This window comes from Sprattus sprattus, assembly GCF_963457725.1.
Source record: "Sprattus sprattus genome assembly, chromosome: 20".
NCBI classification, from domain to species: domain Eukaryota; kingdom Metazoa; phylum Chordata; class Actinopteri; order Clupeiformes; family Clupeidae; genus Sprattus; species Sprattus sprattus.
Window position 1 is genome coordinate 15,937,744 of NC_137918.1, and position 21,857 is coordinate 15,959,600.

A 21,857-nucleotide genomic window follows, 5' to 3' on the forward strand; every position below is an offset into this window, starting at 1 on the left:
AAACCGGAACAAACAGGTCCAATACAAATACAGACACTCATGCCACGGAAAGGGAGTTCGTGGAAAGTGGTGATGAGTAGAAACGGTTGTTAGGTAATAAATCCCCCCAAAACATGCAAATGTTGCTAGACTACGTCAGGGGATAAATGGACGTTCAAAAAAGGGATTTCATCTGATCTGGAAGATTTTAAGGTTAATTATTTGTTTTATTATTTCATGCTTCTTGGAATAACAATGACCAGCTAACATTAGCCCGCTACATACAGCTGCCTGCTTTTCTACCTTAACGGCAGCTTTTTTTACCCTCCGGACGTAGTAGTGATTTGAACAGAATTTAAGAAAGGCGTTGGATTTGAAAGCAAGAAATGGAAGGGGCTTGCAATGGAGTTCCCCACCAGAGGAAAACTGAGGCGAGCCGTCTGTTGTGGTTTCTTCTTGGTGCATGTGTTCTCTCGGCTGTCGTGGGGTACAGACCCGTGATCATTGTCCATGGACTATTCGACAGCGCCTCCGAATTTGCCCACTTGCAAAGCTTTATCAACCAGGTGAGTTCAACTTATCTATGGAGAACTATGGCGATCTATAGCCACATGCGACCTTGTTTACCTATCATACAGACGTCTTTGAGCCAAATGAATACCTAGAAAACGGTAAGGCATTTGTGGAACTTTGAATGGTGACAGTTTGCTTAGTGCCTTGCAAACAGAGATTGAATACATGTATTCAATCTCTGTTTGCAAGGCACTAAGCAAACTGGTTGAGCAAGCATGATAAGCAAGGATGGTTAAGTGTACGCCAAGCAAGGACTAAGCAAGCATGGTTAAGTGTACGCCAATGTACATTTTCTAAAGAGAAGGATTAATATGTATATTAATCCTTCTCTTTAGAAAATGTACATTGGCGTACACTTAACCATGCTTGCATTGAGCATTAGGTTTTCAGAAGAATATGAAAATAAGGTGTAGGCAGCATTAGTCCAAAACATTATTTTAAAGACTAGAGAACAACACTATTAAAACTGTCGAGATGGGCTGATGGTGATTGGATTTGTCAACACTTACGTAACCAAGTCAAATATGTCTGCCCACTGGCTGATATAATGGAGAAATTGATGTTCTTGGCGTCTCAGAACATCGTGTCTTACTTGAGATTACAGAGGGTAAAACTATTGATTCAGCGCTTTCCTGTGTTAAATGGTATGAAGCCTCAGGCAGGCAAGCAACAGACGTAAGAGCTATGTTTCCATTAGTCTGTCCTGTGTGCTCTTATGCTTCACGCGCATCAGGAGATGACTGATGTAAAATACCATATCCAATTACATATTGTTAAAGTCTGATGAGCTTCTGTGCTTCTATGTCTGTGTGTATCTTAGGTACAGAGTTCACTTAAACCTCAATGCTAAGATCTGCTGAGTGTGTGAGTGACAGAGAGAGAGAGAGAGAGAGAGAGAGAGAGACCGAGACCGAGACCGAGAGAGAGTGTGTGTGTGACTTGTGCACTTTGCAGATAACTAAGTGCATGTACGGAATTTTGGAAATCACCAGAGAACACATGGGAAGTCCGACAGGCATCTGACATTGTACTACTTCTCATCTTGCACTCTCCACTTCTTCTTTGCACTATTGTTGTAACAGTTCACAGCTCCTGTATATACTTTCTTAAACTTCACAGACCATTGCACTGTTTGTGTTGGTTTTGTTTTGTATTGTGTTGTAATGTATATTCTGTGTAAGCACATTGAGAGTCAGTTTACCAAGTCAAATTCCTTGTTTGTTCAAACTTACTTGGCCAATAAAACCTGATTCTCCTCTACCACCTGTAAAGGAGAAGTAGGCTGTGCAGTACTTTCGAGTACCCAACGATGCTATACAAATATTAATGAAACCGCACCACTTCCCTTTTCTCTACTATTACTTCCTCCCCAGTCTCACCCAGGAACCAACGTGTCGATAATCGACCTGTTCGACAGAAGTGCCAGCCTGCAGCCATTATGGAAACAAGTGGAGGGCTTCAAGGACGCTATCTATCCAATCATGCAAAATGCTGCGGATGGCGTCCATCTCATTTGTTACTCACAAGGTGATTTCTTCTGAATGCCACTGAATAGAATAGAATAGAATATATTTATTTGTCATTGCACAAGTGCAACGAAATTGAGGTGGCAGCTCTCAGACTTCAGTGCTATTGAAAAATAAAAAACAAAAACAATACAAATATATACAATATTACTATACAAATTTACACTATGAATACTCAGCTTAAGTAAAACAAGTAAAAAAAAAAAAAAAAACAGAAGACATATTACTATTACATGGGGACTCATTTAGGTGCATACTCACTGGGTACTCATTTAGGTGCATACTCACTGGGTACTCATTTAGGTGCATACTCACTGGGTACTCATTTAGGTGCATACTCACTGGGTACTCATTTAGGTGCATACTCACTGGGTACTCATTTAGGTGCATACTCACTGGGTACTCATTTATGGGCTCAGGAGGTGCAAACTCACTTTTGTGACTGATATGAAAAGGGTGACTGAAATGATGTTACTACTCTACATTTGTATTGTATATTATACTCTATTGTACATTATCCAGTTCTCTTTTGTCTTATCTGTCCCATATTTAAGGTACAGTGGGGTGTTTTGAATGTGTAGTTTTAGTTGTCAGCTGTACCTGTATACTATACATAATGACAATAGGCATTGTCAAAAAGACATTTTATAGTTAAACATTACCAAGAACCGAATGAGCCAGTGACCAGAAAATAGAATAGAAACTTGCCATTGTTTGGGAAACAGAAAGCAGAACTTTATGCTAGAGGGTTTTTTTTTTTTTTACCACACATTGAAACCATCTCCCTCTTTTTTTTTTTCCTCAGGTGGACTGGTGTGTAGAGGCATTCTCTCAACCCTCTCGAACCACAACGTCCATTCCTTTATCTCGCTATCCTCCCCTCAGGCTGGGCAATACGGAGGTACGCTCCTTCTCTCCCTCCCTCTCTCTTCTACCTCTCCTTCTCTCTCTCTTCTACCTTTCCTTCTCTCCCTCTCTCTCTCTTCTACCTCTCCTTCTCTCCCTCTCTCTCTCTTCAACGTCCATTCCTTTATCTCGCTGTCCTCCCCTCAGGCTGGGCAATACGGAGGTACGCTCCTTCTCTCCCTCCCTCTCTCTTCTACCTCTCCTTCTCTCTCTCTTCTACCTTTCCTTCTCTCCCTCTCTCTCTCTTCTACCTCTCCTTCTCTCCCTCTCTCTCTCTTCAACGTCCATTCTTTATCTCGCTGTCCTCCCCTCAGGCTGGGCAATACGGAGGTACATCTCGAATGTAGCACTTTCTGTTGGCTAACGTCAGTTACCAGCGACTCGAAGTGCACTTCTGTTTTTTTGACTTTCACAACCTTGTTTCATAGTCACCTTCCTGCTTTTACTTACCGTCCTTCACATTTTTTTAGACACAGATTACCTGAAGTACCTCTTCCCCACATTTGTCAAATCAAACTTATTTCACCTGTGCTACACCGCTGTGGGCCAAAGGATCTCTATCTGCAACTACTGGAATGGTGAGTATTGTGTACAAATATGTATGATGCAGGGGAGAAATACTCCAATTAGAATAGAATAGAATATATTTATTTGTCATCGCACAAGTGCAACGAAATTGAGGTGGCAGCTCTCAGACTTCAGTGCTATTGAAAAATAAAAAACAAAAACAATACAAATATATACAATATAACTAAACAAATTTACACTATGAATACTCAGCTTAAGCAAAACAAGTTTAAAAAAAAACACAGACACATGGTCAGTAGTATCTCTGTTCTGTATTTTCATCATATTCATTATCATCGTTTATTCAGGGAGAATTGACTGAGCACAGGGCTCTTTTGCAGCAATGCCCTGACTGAGGCAATGCCCTGACTGAGGCTACAGAATACAGAAGAACAATAAATAAACAAACCATAACAAAACAAAACAGACAAAATAAATAAACAAAACACTTTAAAAAACTCAGCAATTAAGTATAAAAGAATATATATATATATAACATAAAGTAATTGTGGCACATCCTTAGCATCTAAAAGGCTCTTAAATTGACTGACAGACATTTAATCTGTATGTCTGTAGCTGTCAGACTACAAGGACATTATGCAAGTGCGGTTACGTCAACGCGACTATTCAGAATATGTAATTTGGACAATTCTATCCTTGGACAATCTGAAGCTGTGTCCTAGGAATGTATTGTCTCCTTTCTGTTTTGCATCCGACCATGTTGCTTGACCATACATTTTGTTTTATCACTTGCAAGTCTGCAAGTATGCATAGTCTGCAAGTATGCATAGCAACACCATTATTATGCAAAGCATTACAATACTGATGTCGGTGGTGGATGGATGTGTGTTTGATTTGTCAGTTTTACTTATGAGTGTATATGGATTTGTGTTTTCTTTTAGACCCTCATCACAGAGACTACTATCTCAACGGCAGCTCCTATCTGGCACTGCTGAACAATGAGAGAGCAAACCCCAATGCTACTGGTAAGTACCAGTCACAAGTGTGTGTGTGTGTGTGTGTGTGTGTGTGTGTGTGTGTGTGTGTGTGTGTGTGTGTGTGTGTGTGTCAGTACTCTGTGTGTGTGTGTGTGTGTGTGTGTGTGTGTGTGTGTGTGTGTGTGGAAAAGCAGCAGTATCTAAGATGGCTGCAGTGGAATGCTTGAAAGTTACCTGCGATTCTGTTTTGCCACTGACACTACGCCTGTTGAAACGGGTAAATGCAGCAAAGAGTTTGTTTCGGCTGACTTAAGACTGACTTGCTTTGCTAGGTATGGTATGCTAGGTATGTTCTGTGATTGAGTAAAAGTTCTTAACACTGAATCACTGACAGTGTCATGTCAGAACGACGTCTCATCTTTGCTCCTTGAATGTCGATATGTAATGGTATGGAGTTATAGAAACTTACTACGTGTAAAAAAAGACTAGAAATTGAATGTTTATTTTTCGAGTCTCAAGCCTATAAAGTTGCACTGGGTGCCTTTAACACTGAATCACTGACAGTGTCATGTGCGTGTGATTAGAGCACAACCAAAATCAAGTCTCTGAGTTTTCCTAGTATTTGGGTGTCAAGACTTATCTTATTTCAGTGTCATGTCACATTAGCAACACGAAATAGGTGTGCTTGTTCACAAGAGGAACAGTCTTCTAGATGATTATTTTTCTGCCTTATGTTCCTCGATCAAAACAGAGTCAGTTACACTTAACTTGTTATGATGTATGCTGAGCGATCTCTTATACACTCCAGCGTTGGTGGTCACTTCATACTGATAATTATTAATCTTTCAGAGTGGAAAAACAACTTCCTGCGCATCAAGAAGCTGGTCCTAATCGGAGGGCCGGATGACGGAGTCATCACTCCATGGCAATCAAGGTAAGTCCGTGCCCTTGTCCGTAATTTCCAAACACACACACACACACACACACACAAACACACACACACACACAAACATAAGCATACACATACACACGCACACGCACACTCACATAAACCCACACACAGACAACTACATTTTTCATTAAGCAAAACATTGTTTCCTCCACACAAATTGACTCTGTAACTTGCACTATTTTTACTATTTCTCTTTTAAACTGTTTTAAGGGTTTTATCACTTGTATTACTTTGATTCCTTTTATCATAATTTTAGTAATCCAAGAAGCCTATCAGAACACCAGGTTCTGATACGATGTTGATCATTTTGTATTTATCTTTTACTCCATGTATTGCTCCTGCTGCTTGCTTTAATTGATTTTATGTAAAGCACTTTGAATTGCAACTCTTGTACGAAATGTGCTATATAAATAAAGTCTTACTTACTTACTTACATCCAGGTCACCATGCACCCCCTTGACTATTTGTGGCTTGGTCTAGTTTCCTCAGTTCAGTTCTGAACTCGCCACTCTTTTCCAAAATGTCTGAATAAAATGGATGATTTGATGGCCATGCTTAAGTGTGTTTATGGTTTTGCTCTGTGTGCTCCGGCACCTCTTATGTTTGATTTCCTCCTCTCTCCCACAGTCAGTTTGGATTTTACAACGGAAACGAAACTGTTGTTGAAATGAAGGACCAGGAGGTATGTTAATTCTACATGTTTACACTACTGTTTATACTGTTTAATGTCCATGCCTGACACATTTAGCAAAGTATACTCACACAGACACACAGACACACACACTCACTCACACACTTCAAACCCATAATAAAACATCTTCCCTGATGAGGTATTTTGTTAAACATTAATTTAGCATTCTACAGACATCTATACTTTCAGCAAATGACCAACATTTACTTACTTCCTTTATTTCATTTTGTAGCTTCCTTTAAGTCTTCTGTACTTTCACTGTCCTTAGAATTTGTAGCAGATTGAACCACACCTCCCCCCCCCCTTTCACTCCATGTATTGCTCCCGCTGCTTGCTTTTATTGATTTTATGTAAAGCACTTTAAATTGCAACTCTTGTATGAAATGTGCTATATAAATAAAGCCTCACTTACTTTCTTCAGGTGTACCTGAGGGACACATTTGGCCTGAAGACACTGCAGGCTCGTGGGGATGTGGTCCTGTGTGCGATGGCCGGCGTCATCCACACGCAGTGGCACTCCAACCAGACGGTGTTCACCACCTGCATGGCGAAATGGCTGACCTGAAGCACTCCTCTTCCCCCTGGGTGTCATGGGTTAGACACCGTTCACATGTATGCGTTAGAATGCGTCGAGCCGTTGAGGGCGACGGATCCCCATTCAAAGTGTCGTCATCCTTTGCCGAACTGAATTGTGGCTCTGTTCAGTTCGGCAAAGGATGACGTCACCCCATTCAAAGTGAATGGGGATCCGTTAACCCTGACGCATCCAACGCATCCAACGCATTTCAACGCGTACGTGTGACTGGTGTGTAAGACACATGACCCGACCCACTCAACCAACCAACCAGCCCACCAACCCATCCACTTACTCATTCCGTCGCTCACCGTGTGCCTTTTCCTTCAGAGAATAAGATGCACGGCGCCAATGCAAGATTATACAAGAAGACATGGTATATTTTTCAGCAGAATTTCACATACAAATACAGTATATATTTCACGTGGTTTTGTTATGGTTCGGAGGAGAAAAAGAGCAAAAAACAAATGTCCTCACCCTCTGCGTGGAAAAGCCCCACATGTTCAATCAACCTTACATTTCCTACTGCAGTGTACTTGGTACACATACATCTTTTCTACCATTTGTAAATGTGTGCCTATGTGTGCTTCATTCTGTAACAAGACTTGGTCTATACATTATAGTGCCTGAGAGAACCTTTTCTGCCCCAGTGCAAGCATACAGTCCCATTTATTATACCAAGAGGGGTTTTAGTTAATGCAAAATCATGTCATGTGTATATATATATATATATATATATATACATATATGTATACATGTCGTTTTTATATATGTATCAATCTGTATTTAATTTTTTTTGCTTTTGACATATGTAAACTCATAATGTTTTAGTGCAAACATGTTGTACGCAGTAGAAATCATGCCTTAAGTGTTTGTTCAGTCATCCGTAAGAGTTACATTGAACCAAAAGTGCTACACTATGTGTGAACACACCTTTGGCCTCAGGGGTGGCGAATACCAGCTGACCAATCCGGAAGTGAAAATAAGTTTAATTACAATATACCGTCCCCATGGTCAGGTTGTGTAAGGAGATTCAGCTGCAGACAAACAGACACACTTTACGAGAACTTCTAGCTACCTGTGCCCATGTGCCAACCTGAAAACTGTTACAGCCCTGACAAACACACGTGAGGAAGGGAATAGGAGTATGAGTAAGGGAAAGCTACAAATTGATAACAGGGAGATGTGTATTAAGGAATAGAAGGGCAAAGCTAGATTAGCATGTATCTGTTCCATTATCTCATGTGGTCCGTGCAATGACATACCTCTCATTGAATATAGAGAACAAAACTCAGGCTAGGATCGGATCTATTTTATCTGGAGACGAGGCTGGCAAGAATGGATTTTTTGTTGTTTAACCTTTGTGATGCATTTTAATGTTGATGGTGTGTGTGTGTGTGAGTGTGTGTGTGGTGTGTGTGTGTGTTTGTTTGTTTGTTTGTTTTTGAGAAGGGACTGGTTGTATTGAAAGGGAATAAAGGAAAAAAGTGAAGAAGTCAGTGCTTGCACAGAAGGGTATGACGTGTAAATGTTAATTGAAAATGATTCGGAGGGAATGATGATTGGAGGGAAAAACCTTCTGATGTAAATATTTTGATGATGGCAGTATTGTGTGTATTTAAATTATGTTGTACTTAACACATGTCTCTGTTTTTGAAAAAGAAAATGTAAGTTTTAACTAACGATTTGGGGGAGGGTGAAAAGATTTTCAGTGTAGTTTACTTTGAGTACATATCTTCTTATGTCTTCTTCTTCTGTTGTTGATTTTAAAGATCACGGTGGTTGGCCAGTGGCAGACATCCAGGTCAAGAGCACTCAGAGTTGAAGCTTTTTAGAGTAATAGCATCTTAAAGGTATCGACAGAGTTCTAGGTTGGCTGGTTTGAAACTCAACAGCCAAACGACCACATTTTCCCAGTGTTCTAGAATGTAGATCCCTCCCTGTCCTCAAGGTTTGACACAGGATTCATAAACAGATAGTTGTCCTCTCTCTTTTTTTTTGGTCTTAGGGAGCCATGAAGGTCAGGTTTTTTTTCTCTGGCCAATTACTACGTTGCTAGAAGTCTAAATGTGAGGAGAGTTGTGTCAAATGTTACGAAAGTGTTTTGAATTTGCATCCCTGGCTATACCTTTGAGGGCAAGTGTTCTTTTTCCAAGTAATTTGAGATTTTCTAAAGCTTTTAAGGGTTGCTTGTCTTCTGACAGGAGAACTCATAAATACAATGAAGAACTGTTTATGACTCTGGGTGGTCTCTTATCCTCTTAAAAGTGGCTTTCCACGTGGAAGAAGCATGTTCAATTTTTGCAAAATAGAAAATAAAGAGATGTAGAGATAAAGAGATGTAGTTCTGTTAACCCTTTGAATGAAACCTATTGTTTTTTCCAGATTGTGTGTTTTTTTAAATATAAAAACATACATTTTACCAATGTGCTTTACAGTTTGACCTTAATGATATGTATGTCCTAAACATGTGTTTGTACATTTTAAACTGAAAAGTTTTTGCCCTGGGAATGTTGTTAAAGTCTACTCTGCTTCATTAAATGGCAGTTTTAAAGATATGGTTGTGTGGATTGTTTGTGTGACTATCATATGGATTCAAGGGTAATTAAGGGGGGCACCGTGGCGCAAGCAGTAGCCCCGACCACGTACGGGCTCGTTGTCGTTTCTCCTGTCCACTCTCCACCTCTTCTCCCTCTCATTTCCTGTCACACTCTTCACTGTTCTATCAATTAAAGCCCAAAATAAATCTTAACAGCTAGTTGAGCAAGGTGCCGACACAAACAATATCATGGTCATGGACCAATAGACGAGGGCTCACTTAATGACATGTGCATGCACCTGCTAAATTAACACATTTAAATGCAAAACTTTTGTTGGTTGCAGATAACTTGTTCAAACAAGACTTTGATGGCTTCATGATACACATGATACACATGATATGACTTGGGGTTTGAACATATGCATTGCAACCTGACAGATAACACAAGGCCTTCTCATACGGCCAGTGTAGTCACCCATTAGTTGAGTTGTTTATAGAAGTGCCAACCTAATGGAAGTGGAACATCTGTGCATGGGTGAAAATATCAGCTTTTTAATAGCTGGACAAATGAGGTATACTTGTTTTAGACACTAAGTTGCACACACAGACCAATTGTGAAAGACATTACATATTTCACAGACTTTGTGTAAAGAATTTGTGACTTTACATCGATCATGTAGGTTATGTGTTTTTGGGATTTGCATATAATTGTTTTTGCTCAATAGTTATTCAAATTTAGGCCACGGGTGACTTAATTAAATTGTCACCATTCTTTTGGACTACAAACCCCACACACTGTGTACCGGAAATAGTCGGAGCGCTTCCTATGTGATCAGCGCATGTCCGCCATGAGGGCCTTTTCCGTCGTAAGGGAGTGCAGAGAAGAATCGTGTACCCAAGTGAGTAAGAAAAGGAGAAAAATTTCCCTGATAATGCACTCAAATTAGCTTTCTTTCGAGTATTTCTTGTTCTTATAATGCTTGTACAATCGTTAAATACTTAGACGGTCGATTTACTACATTTTTGATGTTAAAACGTTCTACAAAGTAATTCCGATACCGCTTGCTGTCCATGTGTAACTGCCTTGCTACATGGACGTCTCTTTCTAGCGGGCTAGCTAATGGTAGCTAGTGGATTGGGCATGCGGTTGCTCGTGTAGCCAGAATATTCCGATTGTCGAGAGTAGCGTTACCATTAAAGGAGAAAGAAGCAGAATTTTAAACATATAGATGTTTATATTTGGTGGTTCATGAGGTGGACGAGTTAACATGGAATTGAAGATGGAAACTTAGTAACGTTAGCTTTCATGATAGACCATGAAGCTATGGTAGCATTAGCTCAATTGGAGGGCGGCTGTAACGTTGTTCTTGCGATTTTTATAATGTCAACATCCCAAAACAATGTGATAAACGTAGGCTATAATACCTTTTGTAGAAACATTCAATTGATTTGTTCGGTAATCGCTATGCTATGTGATGGAAATTAAAAACTAGACGTATATCTAATGCGGCTAATATACTTGCGCTAATACATGTGAGGTTGTTTGGGTAAGTAGATAATGCGTGTAACTTATTTGATGTGACTACTGTGAATTTACCTACGATTTAATTGTGTTTTGCAGAATGACAGACTGGGAGACTGCCCCCGCTGTTGCCGAAAGCCCAGAGATCAAACTCTTCGGGAAATGGAGCACAGATGATGTCCAGATTAATGACATCTCTCTGCAGGTAAAATGTCCACATACAACCCCAACTATTAGACTAATGACTTTGGGCGAGACTAGTCACATCCTGACACCTTGCTAATTGTCCTAGTGTGCTATAGTACTCGCAGAGAAACTCTTTGCTAATTCATTAGCCGCTGCTCTTTATTTGCCCGGCTAATCACCCGCTCAGAAACATCACAAATAGTAGTTGTAAATTGGTACACTAAACTTTGTGTATATAATGAGTGTTACTACAAAACCTAGGAACTCACGTGTACCTGTTCTCTTCGTGTGCTTTACAGGATTATATTGCCGTGAAGGAGAAGTACGCCAAGTACCTCCCTCACTCTGGCGGCCGCTATGCTGCTAAACGTTTCCGTAAGGCTCAGTGCCCCATTGTGGAGCGTCTTACCAACTCCATGATGATGCACGGACGCAACAACGGCAAGAAGCTGATGACAGTCCGCATTGTCAAGCACGCCTTCGAGATCATCCACCTCCTGACCGGCGAGGTATTGATCCTACCTTCATGCTTAACAATAGTTATGACTACAACTTAAATGTGTTGTGTAGCTTAAAGTAAGAAACCTGTGGCCACTTATGTCCATAGCTAACACCAACAGAACCACCCTTAACCCTTGTATTAGATTGTACATACATGTGTGCATTTTTATGTTTCCTACCAAGCCAGCCTTTGTTTCACTTAAATATTTTATTTTGCAGTCTATAGTTTGTAGGAATGGTATTGGTTACCTCCACCTGGAAACCAAACAACTTTGCAACTTTGTTAATCTCTACTTTCAACACTGTTTAAGCGAGGCTTAGAGTCACATCCTGACATCTCCTCATTGTTCTGGTGTGCTAAAGTTTTCGCAGAGTAAAATTCTTTGCTTATTCATTGGCTGCTGCTTCGTGTTGCCCAGCCAATCACCAGCTTAGAAACATCTATCAATAGTTGGGTGGTCTTAAATGTTTTTATTTTGCAGTCTATAGTGTGTAGGAATGGTATTGGTTACCTCCACCTGTAAACCAAACAACTTTGCAACACCTGTCTTCAATTTGTCCCCTCCCTTCTCTTGCAGAACCCTCTGCAGGTTCTGGTGAACGCCATCATCAACAGTGGACCTCGTGAGGACTCCACTCGTATCGGTCGTGCCGGTACAGTCAGGAGACAGGCTGTGGACGTGTCCCCTCTGCGCAGGGTCAACCAGGTATACACACCTGCAGTGCTGTGACATTTTTGTCTTCTCCATTGGCGAGACTAGAGTCACAACCTTACATACCTCCATTGTTCTGATGTGCTATAGTCCTCGTAGAGCAATACTCTTTGCATATTCATTGGCTGCTGCTTTTTGTTGCGTAGCCAATCACCAGCTCAGAAACAGATTCATTCATTAACCATTTTGAATTGTACATTTACAGCATAACTTTTAGGTCATTCAAGTTCTGGTTGTTAAAAGTATATTTCTTGCTGCTTTTCCACAGGCTATCTGGCTGCTGTGCACTGGTGCCAGAGAGGCTGCCTTCAGAAACATCAAGACCATTGCTGAGTGCTTGGCTGATGAGCTTATCAACGCAGCAAAGGTAAGATGATCCAAGATTTGAACTGTATCAGAATTTAAGGCTAGTCTAAACCATCTACTAACTGGACAAACCTTAAAATCCACAAAAGATAAATGCTGTAGGGTTCAATATGACGGGCTTGCACTGTGTGACTCCCATGAGTCCTTATTAAATATTATTTATTTAATTTAGTTATATTGAATACGTCTAGTTACTAGTTGGTAGGCTACACTCTTTATGTCCTTGGTGTTTAATCTCTACTTTCAACACTGTTAAAGCGAGGCTTAGTCACACCCTGACATCTCCTCATTGTTCTGGTGTGCTAAAGTTTTCACAGAGTAAAATTCTTTGCTTATTCATTGGCTGCTGCTTCATGTTGCCCAGCCAATCACCAGCTCGGAAACAACTATCAATTGTAAGGTGTTCTTGAGCCTTTACATGCACTTTGGCAAGTATTCTTAATCATGTTTTGTCATGTTTTTAGGGTTCCTCCAACTCCTACGCCATCAAGAAGAAGGATGAGCTCGAGAGAGTGGCCAAGTCTAACCGTTAAAAATGTCTGTCTCTTTTTACTGAAGGAGGAAATAAAATTGATGGAAATCATCTCTTCTCTGCGCAGTTGTTCCTTTAAAGGTTTTTAAACGGATGTGGGAGATAATTTATCTAGATTGGAAAAAAAGCTTTACACTAAATACTTAGTTTCAGAACTTTTACAAAACGGGCAAACAGTAACTGAACATGTGTATACAGACTTAAAAAGATTCCCACACACCTATGACACCAACAGACTTGCTTTTTATGTTCCTATAGTGGATGCTCTAGCACATAACTGATATGTAAACTAGTGGTTAACATTAAGTCTTGCAAAATTGATATTGCACTAAATACAGACCAGACTTAACAGTAAAAAAATGTCACCATATAAAATACTGTGAAAACATCTTGGAAGGTATAATAGGTTTTTCTCCATCCAAATGAAACGCTATGCTGCCAAACGTTTTCGCAAGGCTTATTGCCCCGTTGTGGAGCGTCCAACCAACTCAGTGATGCACCGCCGCATCAATGGCAAGAAGTTAATGACTGTCCGCATTTTCAAGCACTCCTACGAGATCATCCACCTCCTGACTGGTGAGATATTAATCCGACCTTCATTCTTAGCCAAGCAGTTATGACCGTACAACTTTGTACAAAGTTGTCTGGCTCAAATAAGTAGGTAACCTGTGGCCAATTCAGATGTCCATAGCTAACACCAACAGAACCAGTCCTTAACCCATGTATTACAGATTGTATATTCATTTGTCCATTTTATTTTTCTTACCAAACCAAAGCTTTGTTTCACTTAAATGTTTTTACAGTCTAGTTTGTAGGAATGGTTTTGGGTTACCTCCACTTGGAAACAACCTGGCAACACCTGTCTAATTTGTCTCCTCCCTTCTCTCGCAGAACCCTCTTCAGGTTCTGGTGAACACCATCAACAGTGGACCTCGTGAGGACTCCTAATGTCCGACGTGCCGGTCAGTCGGTACAGTCAGGAGACGGCTGTGGACGTGTCCCCTCTGCGCTGGGTCAACCAGGTACACACCTGCAGTGCTTTTTATTTCAACCTCAATGGGGTCCAAGGGCTAGTTGACCCATGTTTCAAAATTCAGTTGCCTTCAATGACGAGACTAAGGTCACATCCTGACATTGCTCCATTGTTCTGATGTGTTTTTACAGTCCTCGTAGAGAAATAATCTTTGCAAATTCATTGGCTGCTGCTTTTTATTGCGTAGCCAACCGCTAGCTCAGATACAGACTCATTCATCAACCATTTTGAATTGTGCATTAACAGCATTACATTTGTCATGGAAGTTCTGGTCGTTAAAAGTATATATCTTGCTGCTTTTCCGCAGGCTATCTGGCTGCTGGGCACTGGTGCCAAACAGGCTGCCTTCAGAAACATGAAGACCATTGCTGAGTGAAGTGATGGGCTTATCAACACAGCAAAGGTAAGATCAAGATTTGAATTATATCAAAATTTAAGGCTAGTCTAAACCAGCTACTAACTGGCCTGAAACCTAAAAATCCACAATAGGATATCAGATTGCACTCTATTGGATTTTCATGAGTCCCTCCAGGACCAATTAGACCTAATTCTAGGATTTCCTGCAATTGCAGGTTGCAATTAAAGCTTTATAATTGCAATACGTTTGCAAAAAATTAGTTGTGAAATTTCAGCATAATTTGCAATTACTTTACTACCAAAATAATTGGCTATTTTAACCACAATTTGAGAATCCTTGCAACAAATTCAGGCTCTTGACACAACGAATCCTCTCAAGGTCCTAGAGGGACTGTTATATTAACTCTGAAAACTCGTGTGTGTGTGTGTGTGGCTTTCAGGTCATTGCATGTTGTCTACCTAGTATAAAAAAAACGCAAAGCAGATTTTGTTAATACTGTAGTGTTCAATATGAAGGGCTTGCACTGTGTGACACCCAGGAGTACTTCTTATTGAATGATTTTATTTAATTTAGTCAGTTATTTATATTGACTGTCCTTTTACTAGTTGTTAGGCCGCACTCATTTCCTTGGTGTTAATCTCTACTTTCAACACTGTTTAAGCGAGGCTTAGAGTCACATCCTGACATCTCCTCATTGTTCTGGTGTGCTAAAGTTTTCGCAGAGTAATATTCTTTGCTTATTCATTGGCTGCTGCTTCATGTTGCCCAGCCAATCACCAGCTCAGAAACAACTTTCAATTGTTCGGTGTTTGTGAGCCTTTAAATGCACTTTGGCATGTATTCTTAATCACGTTTTTTTTTTCACGTTCTAAGGTTCCTCCAACTCCTACGCCATCAAGCAGGATGAGTTCGAGAGAGTGGCCAAGTCTATCGGACAAGCTGGTAGTCAGGAGACAGGCTGTGGACGTGTCCCCTCTGCGCCTGGTCAACCAGGTACACACCAGCAGTGCTTTGACTTTTCAACCTCAAGGGCTAGTTGGTCCATTTTTCAAAATGTAGTTGCCTTCTCCAATGATGAGAGGTGTGTTTTTTTTTTTTTTGTTTTTTTTTTTTTTTAATTTAGTCATTTATTTATATTGAATACGTCTAGTTACTATTTAGAAGGCCTTACTCTTTAATTCCATGGTGTTAATCTGTTCTTTCAACACTGTTTAAGCGAGGCTTAGAGTCACATCCTGACATCTCCTCATTGTTCTGGTGTGCTAAAGTTTTCGCAGAGTAAAATTCTTTGCTTATTCATTGGCTGCTGCTTCATGTTGCCCAGCCAATCACCAGCTTAGAAACAACTATCAACTGTTGGGTGTTCGTGAGCGTTTAAATGCACTTTGGCATGTATTCTTAATCATGTTTTTTCACGGTCTAAGGTTCCTCCAACTCCTACGCCATCAAGAAGGATGAGTTGGAGAAAGTGGCCAAGTCTATCGGACAAGCCGGTACAGTCAGGAGACAGGCTGTGGACGTGTCCCCTCTGGCAGTGCCAACCAGGTAAACACCAGAAGTGCTTTTAATTTTCAACCTCAAGGGCTAGTTGGTCCATGTTTCAAAATGTAGTTGCCTTCTCCAATGATGAGGTTTTTTTTTTATTTAGTCATTTATTTATATTGAATACGTCTAGTTACTATTTGGAAGGCCGCACTCTTTAATACCCTGGTGTTAATCTGTACTTTCAACACTGTTTAAGCGAGGCTTAGAGTCACATCCTGACATCTCCTCATTGTTCTGGTGTGCTAAAGTTTTCGCAGAGTAAAATTCTTTGCTTATTCATTGGCTGCTGCTTCATGTTGCCCAGCCAATCACCAGCTTAGAAACAACTGTTGGGTGTTCTTTGAGCCTTTAAATGCACTTTGGCATGTATTCTTAATTATGTTTTGTCACGTTCTAATGTTCCTCCAACTCCTATGTCATCAAAAAGGATGAGTTCGAGAGCGTGGCGGTTCAGTCAGGAGACAGGCTGTGGACATGTCCCCTCTGGCAGGGTCAACCAGGTACACACCTGCAGTGCTTTTTATTTTCAACCTCAAGGGGGTCCAAGGGCTAGTTAGCCCATGTTTTAATTCAGTTGTCTTCAATGACGAGACTAAGGACACATCCTGACATTGCCCCATTGTTCTGATGTGTTATTATAGTCCTCGTAGAGAAATAATCTTTGCAATTCATTGGCTGCTGCTTTTTATTGCGTAGCCAACCGCTAGCTCAGATACAGACTCATTCATCAACCATTTTGAATTGTGTATTAACAGAATTACATTTGTCATGGAAGTTCTGGTCGTTAAAAGTATATATCTTGCTGCTTTTCCACAGGCTATCTGGCTGCTGGGCACTGGTGCTAAAGAGGCTGCCTTCAGAAACATCAAGACCATTGCTGAGTGAAGTGATGGGCTTATCAACGCAGCAAAGGTAAGATCAAGATTTGAACTTTATCAGAATTTAAGGCTAGTCTAAACCAGTTACTAACTGGCCATAAACCTGAAAATCCACAATAGAATTTTAGACTGCACTCTATTCGTCTGTCATGTGTGGCTTTTAGGTCATTGCATGTTGTCTACCTAGACTAAAAAAAAAAACGTAAAGCAGATTTAGTAAATAATGCTCTAGTGTTTGATATGAAGTGCTTGCACTGTGTGACTCCCATTATTCTTTATTGCATATGACTTATTTAATTTAGTCATTTTATTTATATTGAATGTCTAGTTACTAGTTGGTAGGCTACACTCTTTATTTCCTTGGTATTAATCTGTACTTTCAACACTGTTTAAGCGAGGCTTAGAGTCACATCCTGACATCTCCTCATTGTTCTGGTGTGCTAAAGTTTTCGCAGAGTAAATTTCTTTGCTTATTCATTGGCTGCTGCTTCATGTTGCCCAGCCAATCACCAGCTCAGAAACAACTATCAATTGTTCAGTGTTCTTGAGCCTTTAAATGCACTTTGGCATGTATTCTTAATCATGTTTTTTTTTTCACATTCTAAGGTTCCTCCAACTCCTATGTCATCAAAAAGGATGAGCTCGAGAGAGTGGCCAAGTCTATCGGACGTGCTGCTTCAGTCAGGAGAGAGGCTGTGGACGTGTCCCCTCTGCGCAGGGTCAACCAGGTATACATGCACCTGCAGTGCTTTTTATTTTCAACCTCAAGGGGGTTCAAGGTCTAGTTGGCCCATGATTCAAAATTTAGTTGTCTTTTCCAATGATGTGAATATGATTCATTTAGTAATTTATATTGATTATGTCTAGTTACTAGTAAGAAGGCAGCACTCTTTATTTCCTTGGTGCGAATCTGTACTTTCAACACTGTTTAAGCGAGGCTTAGAGTCACATCCTGACATCTCCTCATTGTTCTGGTGTGCTAAAGTTTTCGCAGAGTAAAATTCTTTGCTTATTCATTGGCTGCTGCTTCATGTTGCCCAGCCAATCACCAGCTCAGAAACAACTATCAACTGTTCAGTGTTCTTGAGCCTTTAACCCTTTCGTGCATGGTGTCCACATGCGTGGACAGTTCATTAAACTTCATTTTGTTTTGCATTATCATAGTAATATTCTCCAAACCACATAGGGGCAGTGACAGTAGACTCAGAGCAATATAATAACAATATGTATAATCTTGTATTTGGAATGTTAACTGTGTAATGACATCATTAAGTCAAGATGGCTGACGGTGCTGAACATGTGCTGAATACTCCAGGCATATCTGTTAACTTCTACCCAAGAAGGCCAAATCAGTCCCAAAAAAACATTAGCATGTAGAGGAAAGTGTGTTGAACAAATCTGTGTTAAAATTTTGATGTAACATATAGTTTGTACACCCTAAAAACCAACTGTCCACGTATGTGGACGTCATGCATCAGAGGTATCGGATGGTATTAAATCCCATTATAAAATTATTATTTTTTTTTTTTTTTGAATTTCAATTTTAGGTTCATTGAGTAAGGAAATCAATCAAAAAAAAAATCTAGACCATTTTTTTCATAATTCATGCATGAAAGGGTTAAATGAACTTTGGCATGTATTCTTAATCGTGTTTTTTTTTCACGTTCTAAGGTTCCTCCAACTCCTACGCCATCAAGAAGGAGGATGAGCTGGAAAAAGTGGCCAAGTCTAACTGTTAAATATGTCTGTCACTTTTTTTTCAAATGGAAGAAATAAAATTGTTGGAAATCATCTCTTCTCTGTGCAGTTGTTCCTTTTTTAAAGTTTTTCAAACAGATGAATAAAACACAGCCGATGTTGGAGAGAATTTATCTAGATTGAAAAAAAGCTATACACTAAATACAAAGGTTCAGAGATTGTACAAAAAGGGGCAAACGGTAACTGAACACATACATACTGAAAAGATTTCCACACACTTGCTTATGATGTGCTCCAGCATCCACCATAGGGACATCATAACTGATATGTAGACTAGTGGTTAGCATTAAGTCTTGCAAAATTGATATTACACTAAATACAGACCAGACTAAACGGTAAATGTCGCCATATGAAATGCAGTGTGAAAATATTAATGAAGCTGTAATAGGCTCTTCTCCATCCCAATGAAATGATTACAGAACATCGTGATTCCAGCTACAAGGACAAACATTTATCTACATTCTAGGCTTTTGTTTTGTTATATTTATCAAGCTTAAGATATAAACAAATGTTATAACAGGCCAAACAGAATGCTTAAGAATACTAAAAGAAATGTATTTTAAGGACCAAAAGTACATATTGCACCTGTAAGAGATGTTTCCTATGCCTTGTAATCTTCAAAAACCATAAAGAGCCATTCAACAATTGACAGGTCATTGGTGAAGCACAGATGTATTCTGTCCCTTGTACAGTTCTACACCACAGTGGTCTAAATCCCAACATGTCCCTCGAGAGCAGAGGATTGCGCATATATTTGTCTGTGTGTCTGCAGTAGGTTAGGCTGTTTTGGCTGCGTGTGTGTGTGTGTGTGTGTGTGTGTGTGTGTGTGCCTGCAGATGTCCCTCAAGAGCAGAGGATGGCGCATATATTTGTGTGTCTGCAGTAGGTGAGGCTGTATTGGCTGCATGTGTGTGTGTGTGTGTGTCTGCCTGCAGATGTCTCAAGCAGAGGATGGTGCATAAAGCTAGTGGAGAACTGAAGGAAAAGGTGCACGTATTCAACTGCCTCTTTAATGTGCTTGACCAACCAGTCACCTTCCTAGCCGACCTAACACACTCATGGGCAGGATATTTTTGTAAATTCAAGTGAAATGCATTCCAAGTAGGTTTACACAGGATACTGACACCTAAGCACGTCCACAGATGTTTGGAATTTTTTTTGTTGGGGGGGGTGTATTTTGCCATCCCCAGGCCCTTGGACTAAGCGCATTCGCAGGTATGAATCAGCGCTGGCTACAGCAGATACCCCCTACAAGCTGCAGCTGTGCTGGCCCCGCAGTGTGCAGCTCCCAAAGGGGAGACGACGACACGCTGTAAGCTAAACATTTAAGTGGTGAATATTTCCCAACTGACCACACAGTGTATATGTGCTGGTGTACTGTATATCAGCTTAGGAAAGACAATGGGACATAAGTTTGGTTGGAGAAGCCCAGATTCTTTTCTTTTTTTTCAGGGAATTAGTTAATTAGTGTAATGTGAGTCATACTAAGTTTGTGTGTGTGTGTGTGTGTTATGAGAGTATGCTGGTGCAGTGTGTTAGTATGCATGGGGCTTTCTGCTGTATGCGTGTTATGAGAGTATGCTGGTGCAGTGTGTTAGTATGCATGGGGCTTTCTGTTGATCAGAAGGCAGAAAGAGGAGAGCGATCCACCGAGCTTCGAGGCCTCGCTGCAGGCCGTAGGGAGCAGGGTGTAGTCTGGAAGCTTCTGGAAGGCCTGGAGGGGACAAAGACACATCATTTATTTATATGTTTGTCTGTTCATTACACTCCTACGGAAAATATTTCCACCGCTCAATGGAAAATATGTCAATCTATTATATGGCATGCAATTGTTATATTGTACAGTACCAGTCAAAAGTTTGGACACACCTTCTCAGTTTATCTTTACTTCTATAATTTTCTACATGTTAAATAACACTTTTTTTTGTTTAGTACATCATTCCATATGTCTTCAGTATTAATCTACAATGTAGAAAATAATAAAAGTAAAGAAAACTCTTCTGACTGGTACTGTATGTCTATTGTATTCTTTTGACAATGCTGTTACACAATCAAGGCAAAAAAAGCTCATTTGAATTTAGGAGATAAAGAGGAAAGGAGAGAGAAAAGAAAAGAGAGAAGGTGTACAACTCTGGGGTCGAGGGAAAAGTTATAATTGAGATGAGTACACAGAAAGATTTCTGCTGCTAAAAATGGAGACTAATAAGCTCGTTAGCATGGCGAGATTAATTACTGCTCTTGAATCAATTATTCATCAAGTTGCAATTATCTGGGTGCTGATCAATTTCTAAATATCATTAAAAAGTAAGCGGGTGCGAAAAAACCTGCATCTCAAGTAGGCCCTCAGGTCATGGGAGAGGGTGATGCAAAAAAAACACTGATTTTGTATTTCCAGTGATGGAGGAGAGTTGCATACAGCACTTTAGAGCAGCAATACGGAGTACTGTTCCCAAACTAGTAGTAGTTGTAGTTCCACGTTGGTGGAACGACCTGCCTAGCACTACCAGAGCAGGGGCGTCCCTCTCTACCTTCAAGAAGCTGTTGAAGACCCAACACTTCAGAGAGCACCTCCCTTCCTAACTGGCACCTTGGCTTAACTTGCACTTAAGCAGAGACAGTCCCGCACTTCTTTGTCTTTCTATGTAGTTTTCAATCTTTTTTTTTGAAAAAAAAAAAAAAAAAGCAGTATTAATTGTTACACCAGGTTTTATTGCTCTTAGCTTGATTGTTCTCTCCCTTGTACGTTGCTTTGGACAAAAGCGTCTGCTAAATGACTAAATGTAAATGTAAATGTAGTAGGCTAACTACCTAAAAGGCAGGCAAAAACCTTGCAAACCCCACCATCAGCCCAGCTGACACTGCTAGACCAACACACTAGCTGGTGTCTTTTGGCAGTTTAGCTGGCAAAGTCATGCTTGTGAAAGCTTTTCATCCATTTTTGCATGGTGTACCAGCCCGTTACACATAACTAAATAGGGCATATCCTGGATTGATAGTGGGGAAGACACAGGTGTTTATCTGTCCTTCACATGACCATATGCTATCAAAATGAATTTGAGGATGGTACCAAAGCTAGTTGCCTGTAAAACCATATCTCAAAAAGTGTCAAATTGTTGCATAGTGTTACTTTAATGAGGAAAACAGTGCCTAGTTTCTTTTCCATCCTCTCCGATAAGGAAGCGGGAGGAGTTACCAGGCGTACTGCTGATCTCTTCAACAA

The 21,857-nt window shown here is 40.3% G+C and overlaps 3 protein-coding genes and 1 long non-coding RNA gene across 5 annotated transcripts in view; 3 read left to right on the plus strand and 1 right to left on the minus strand.

The window, feature by feature from the left end:
* Nucleotides 1–76: 76 nt before the first annotated feature.
* ppt2b (palmitoyl-protein thioesterase 2b) lies at nt 77–9,208 on the plus strand. The gene is made up of 9 exons (XM_080858860.1): nt 77–192; nt 317–545; nt 1,926–2,079; nt 2,884–2,979; nt 3,455–3,562; nt 4,454–4,537; nt 5,339–5,423; nt 6,069–6,123; nt 6,554–9,208. The coding sequence occupies exons 2-9, from the start codon at nt 366–368 to the stop codon at nt 6,695–6,697; spliced, it is 906 nt and encodes a 301-aa protein (XP_080714986.1). The 5' UTR covers nt 77–192; nt 317–365; the 3' UTR covers nt 6,698–9,208.
* Nucleotides 9,209–10,090: 882 nt separating this feature from the next.
* On the plus strand, nt 10,091–13,116 carry rps5 (ribosomal protein S5). Its single transcript, XM_080858880.1, has 6 exons — nt 10,091–10,144; nt 10,867–10,972; nt 11,253–11,462; nt 12,033–12,161; nt 12,436–12,534; nt 12,998–13,116. The coding sequence occupies exons 2-6, from the start codon at nt 10,868–10,870 to the stop codon at nt 13,064–13,066; spliced, it is 612 nt and encodes a 203-aa protein (XP_080715006.1). The 5' UTR covers nt 10,091–10,144; nt 10,867; the 3' UTR covers nt 13,067–13,116.
* Nucleotides 13,117–14,188: 1,072 nt separating this feature from the next.
* On the plus strand, nt 14,189–18,670 carry LOC308381329. The gene is made up of 7 exons (XR_013969030.1): nt 14,189–14,501; nt 15,330–15,449; nt 15,881–16,001; nt 16,429–16,501; nt 16,818–16,913; nt 17,486–17,607; nt 18,551–18,670. It is a non-coding gene; the product is annotated as an uncharacterized lncRNA (long non-coding RNA).
* A 62-nt stretch (nt 18,671–18,732) lies between these two features.
* Nucleotides 18,733–21,857, minus strand: part of ddah2 (DDAH family member 2, ADMA-independent) — a 12,743-nt gene continuing 9,618 nt past the window's right edge. For both annotated transcript variants that reach the window (XM_080859628.1, XM_080859627.1), the window contains exon 6: nt 18,733–20,351. In XM_080859628.1, coding sequence (XP_080715754.1) covers nt 20,232–20,351 — 120 coding nt within the window. In that variant the 3' untranslated portion in view covers nt 18,733–20,231. The remainder of the gene's footprint in view (nt 20,352–21,857) is intronic.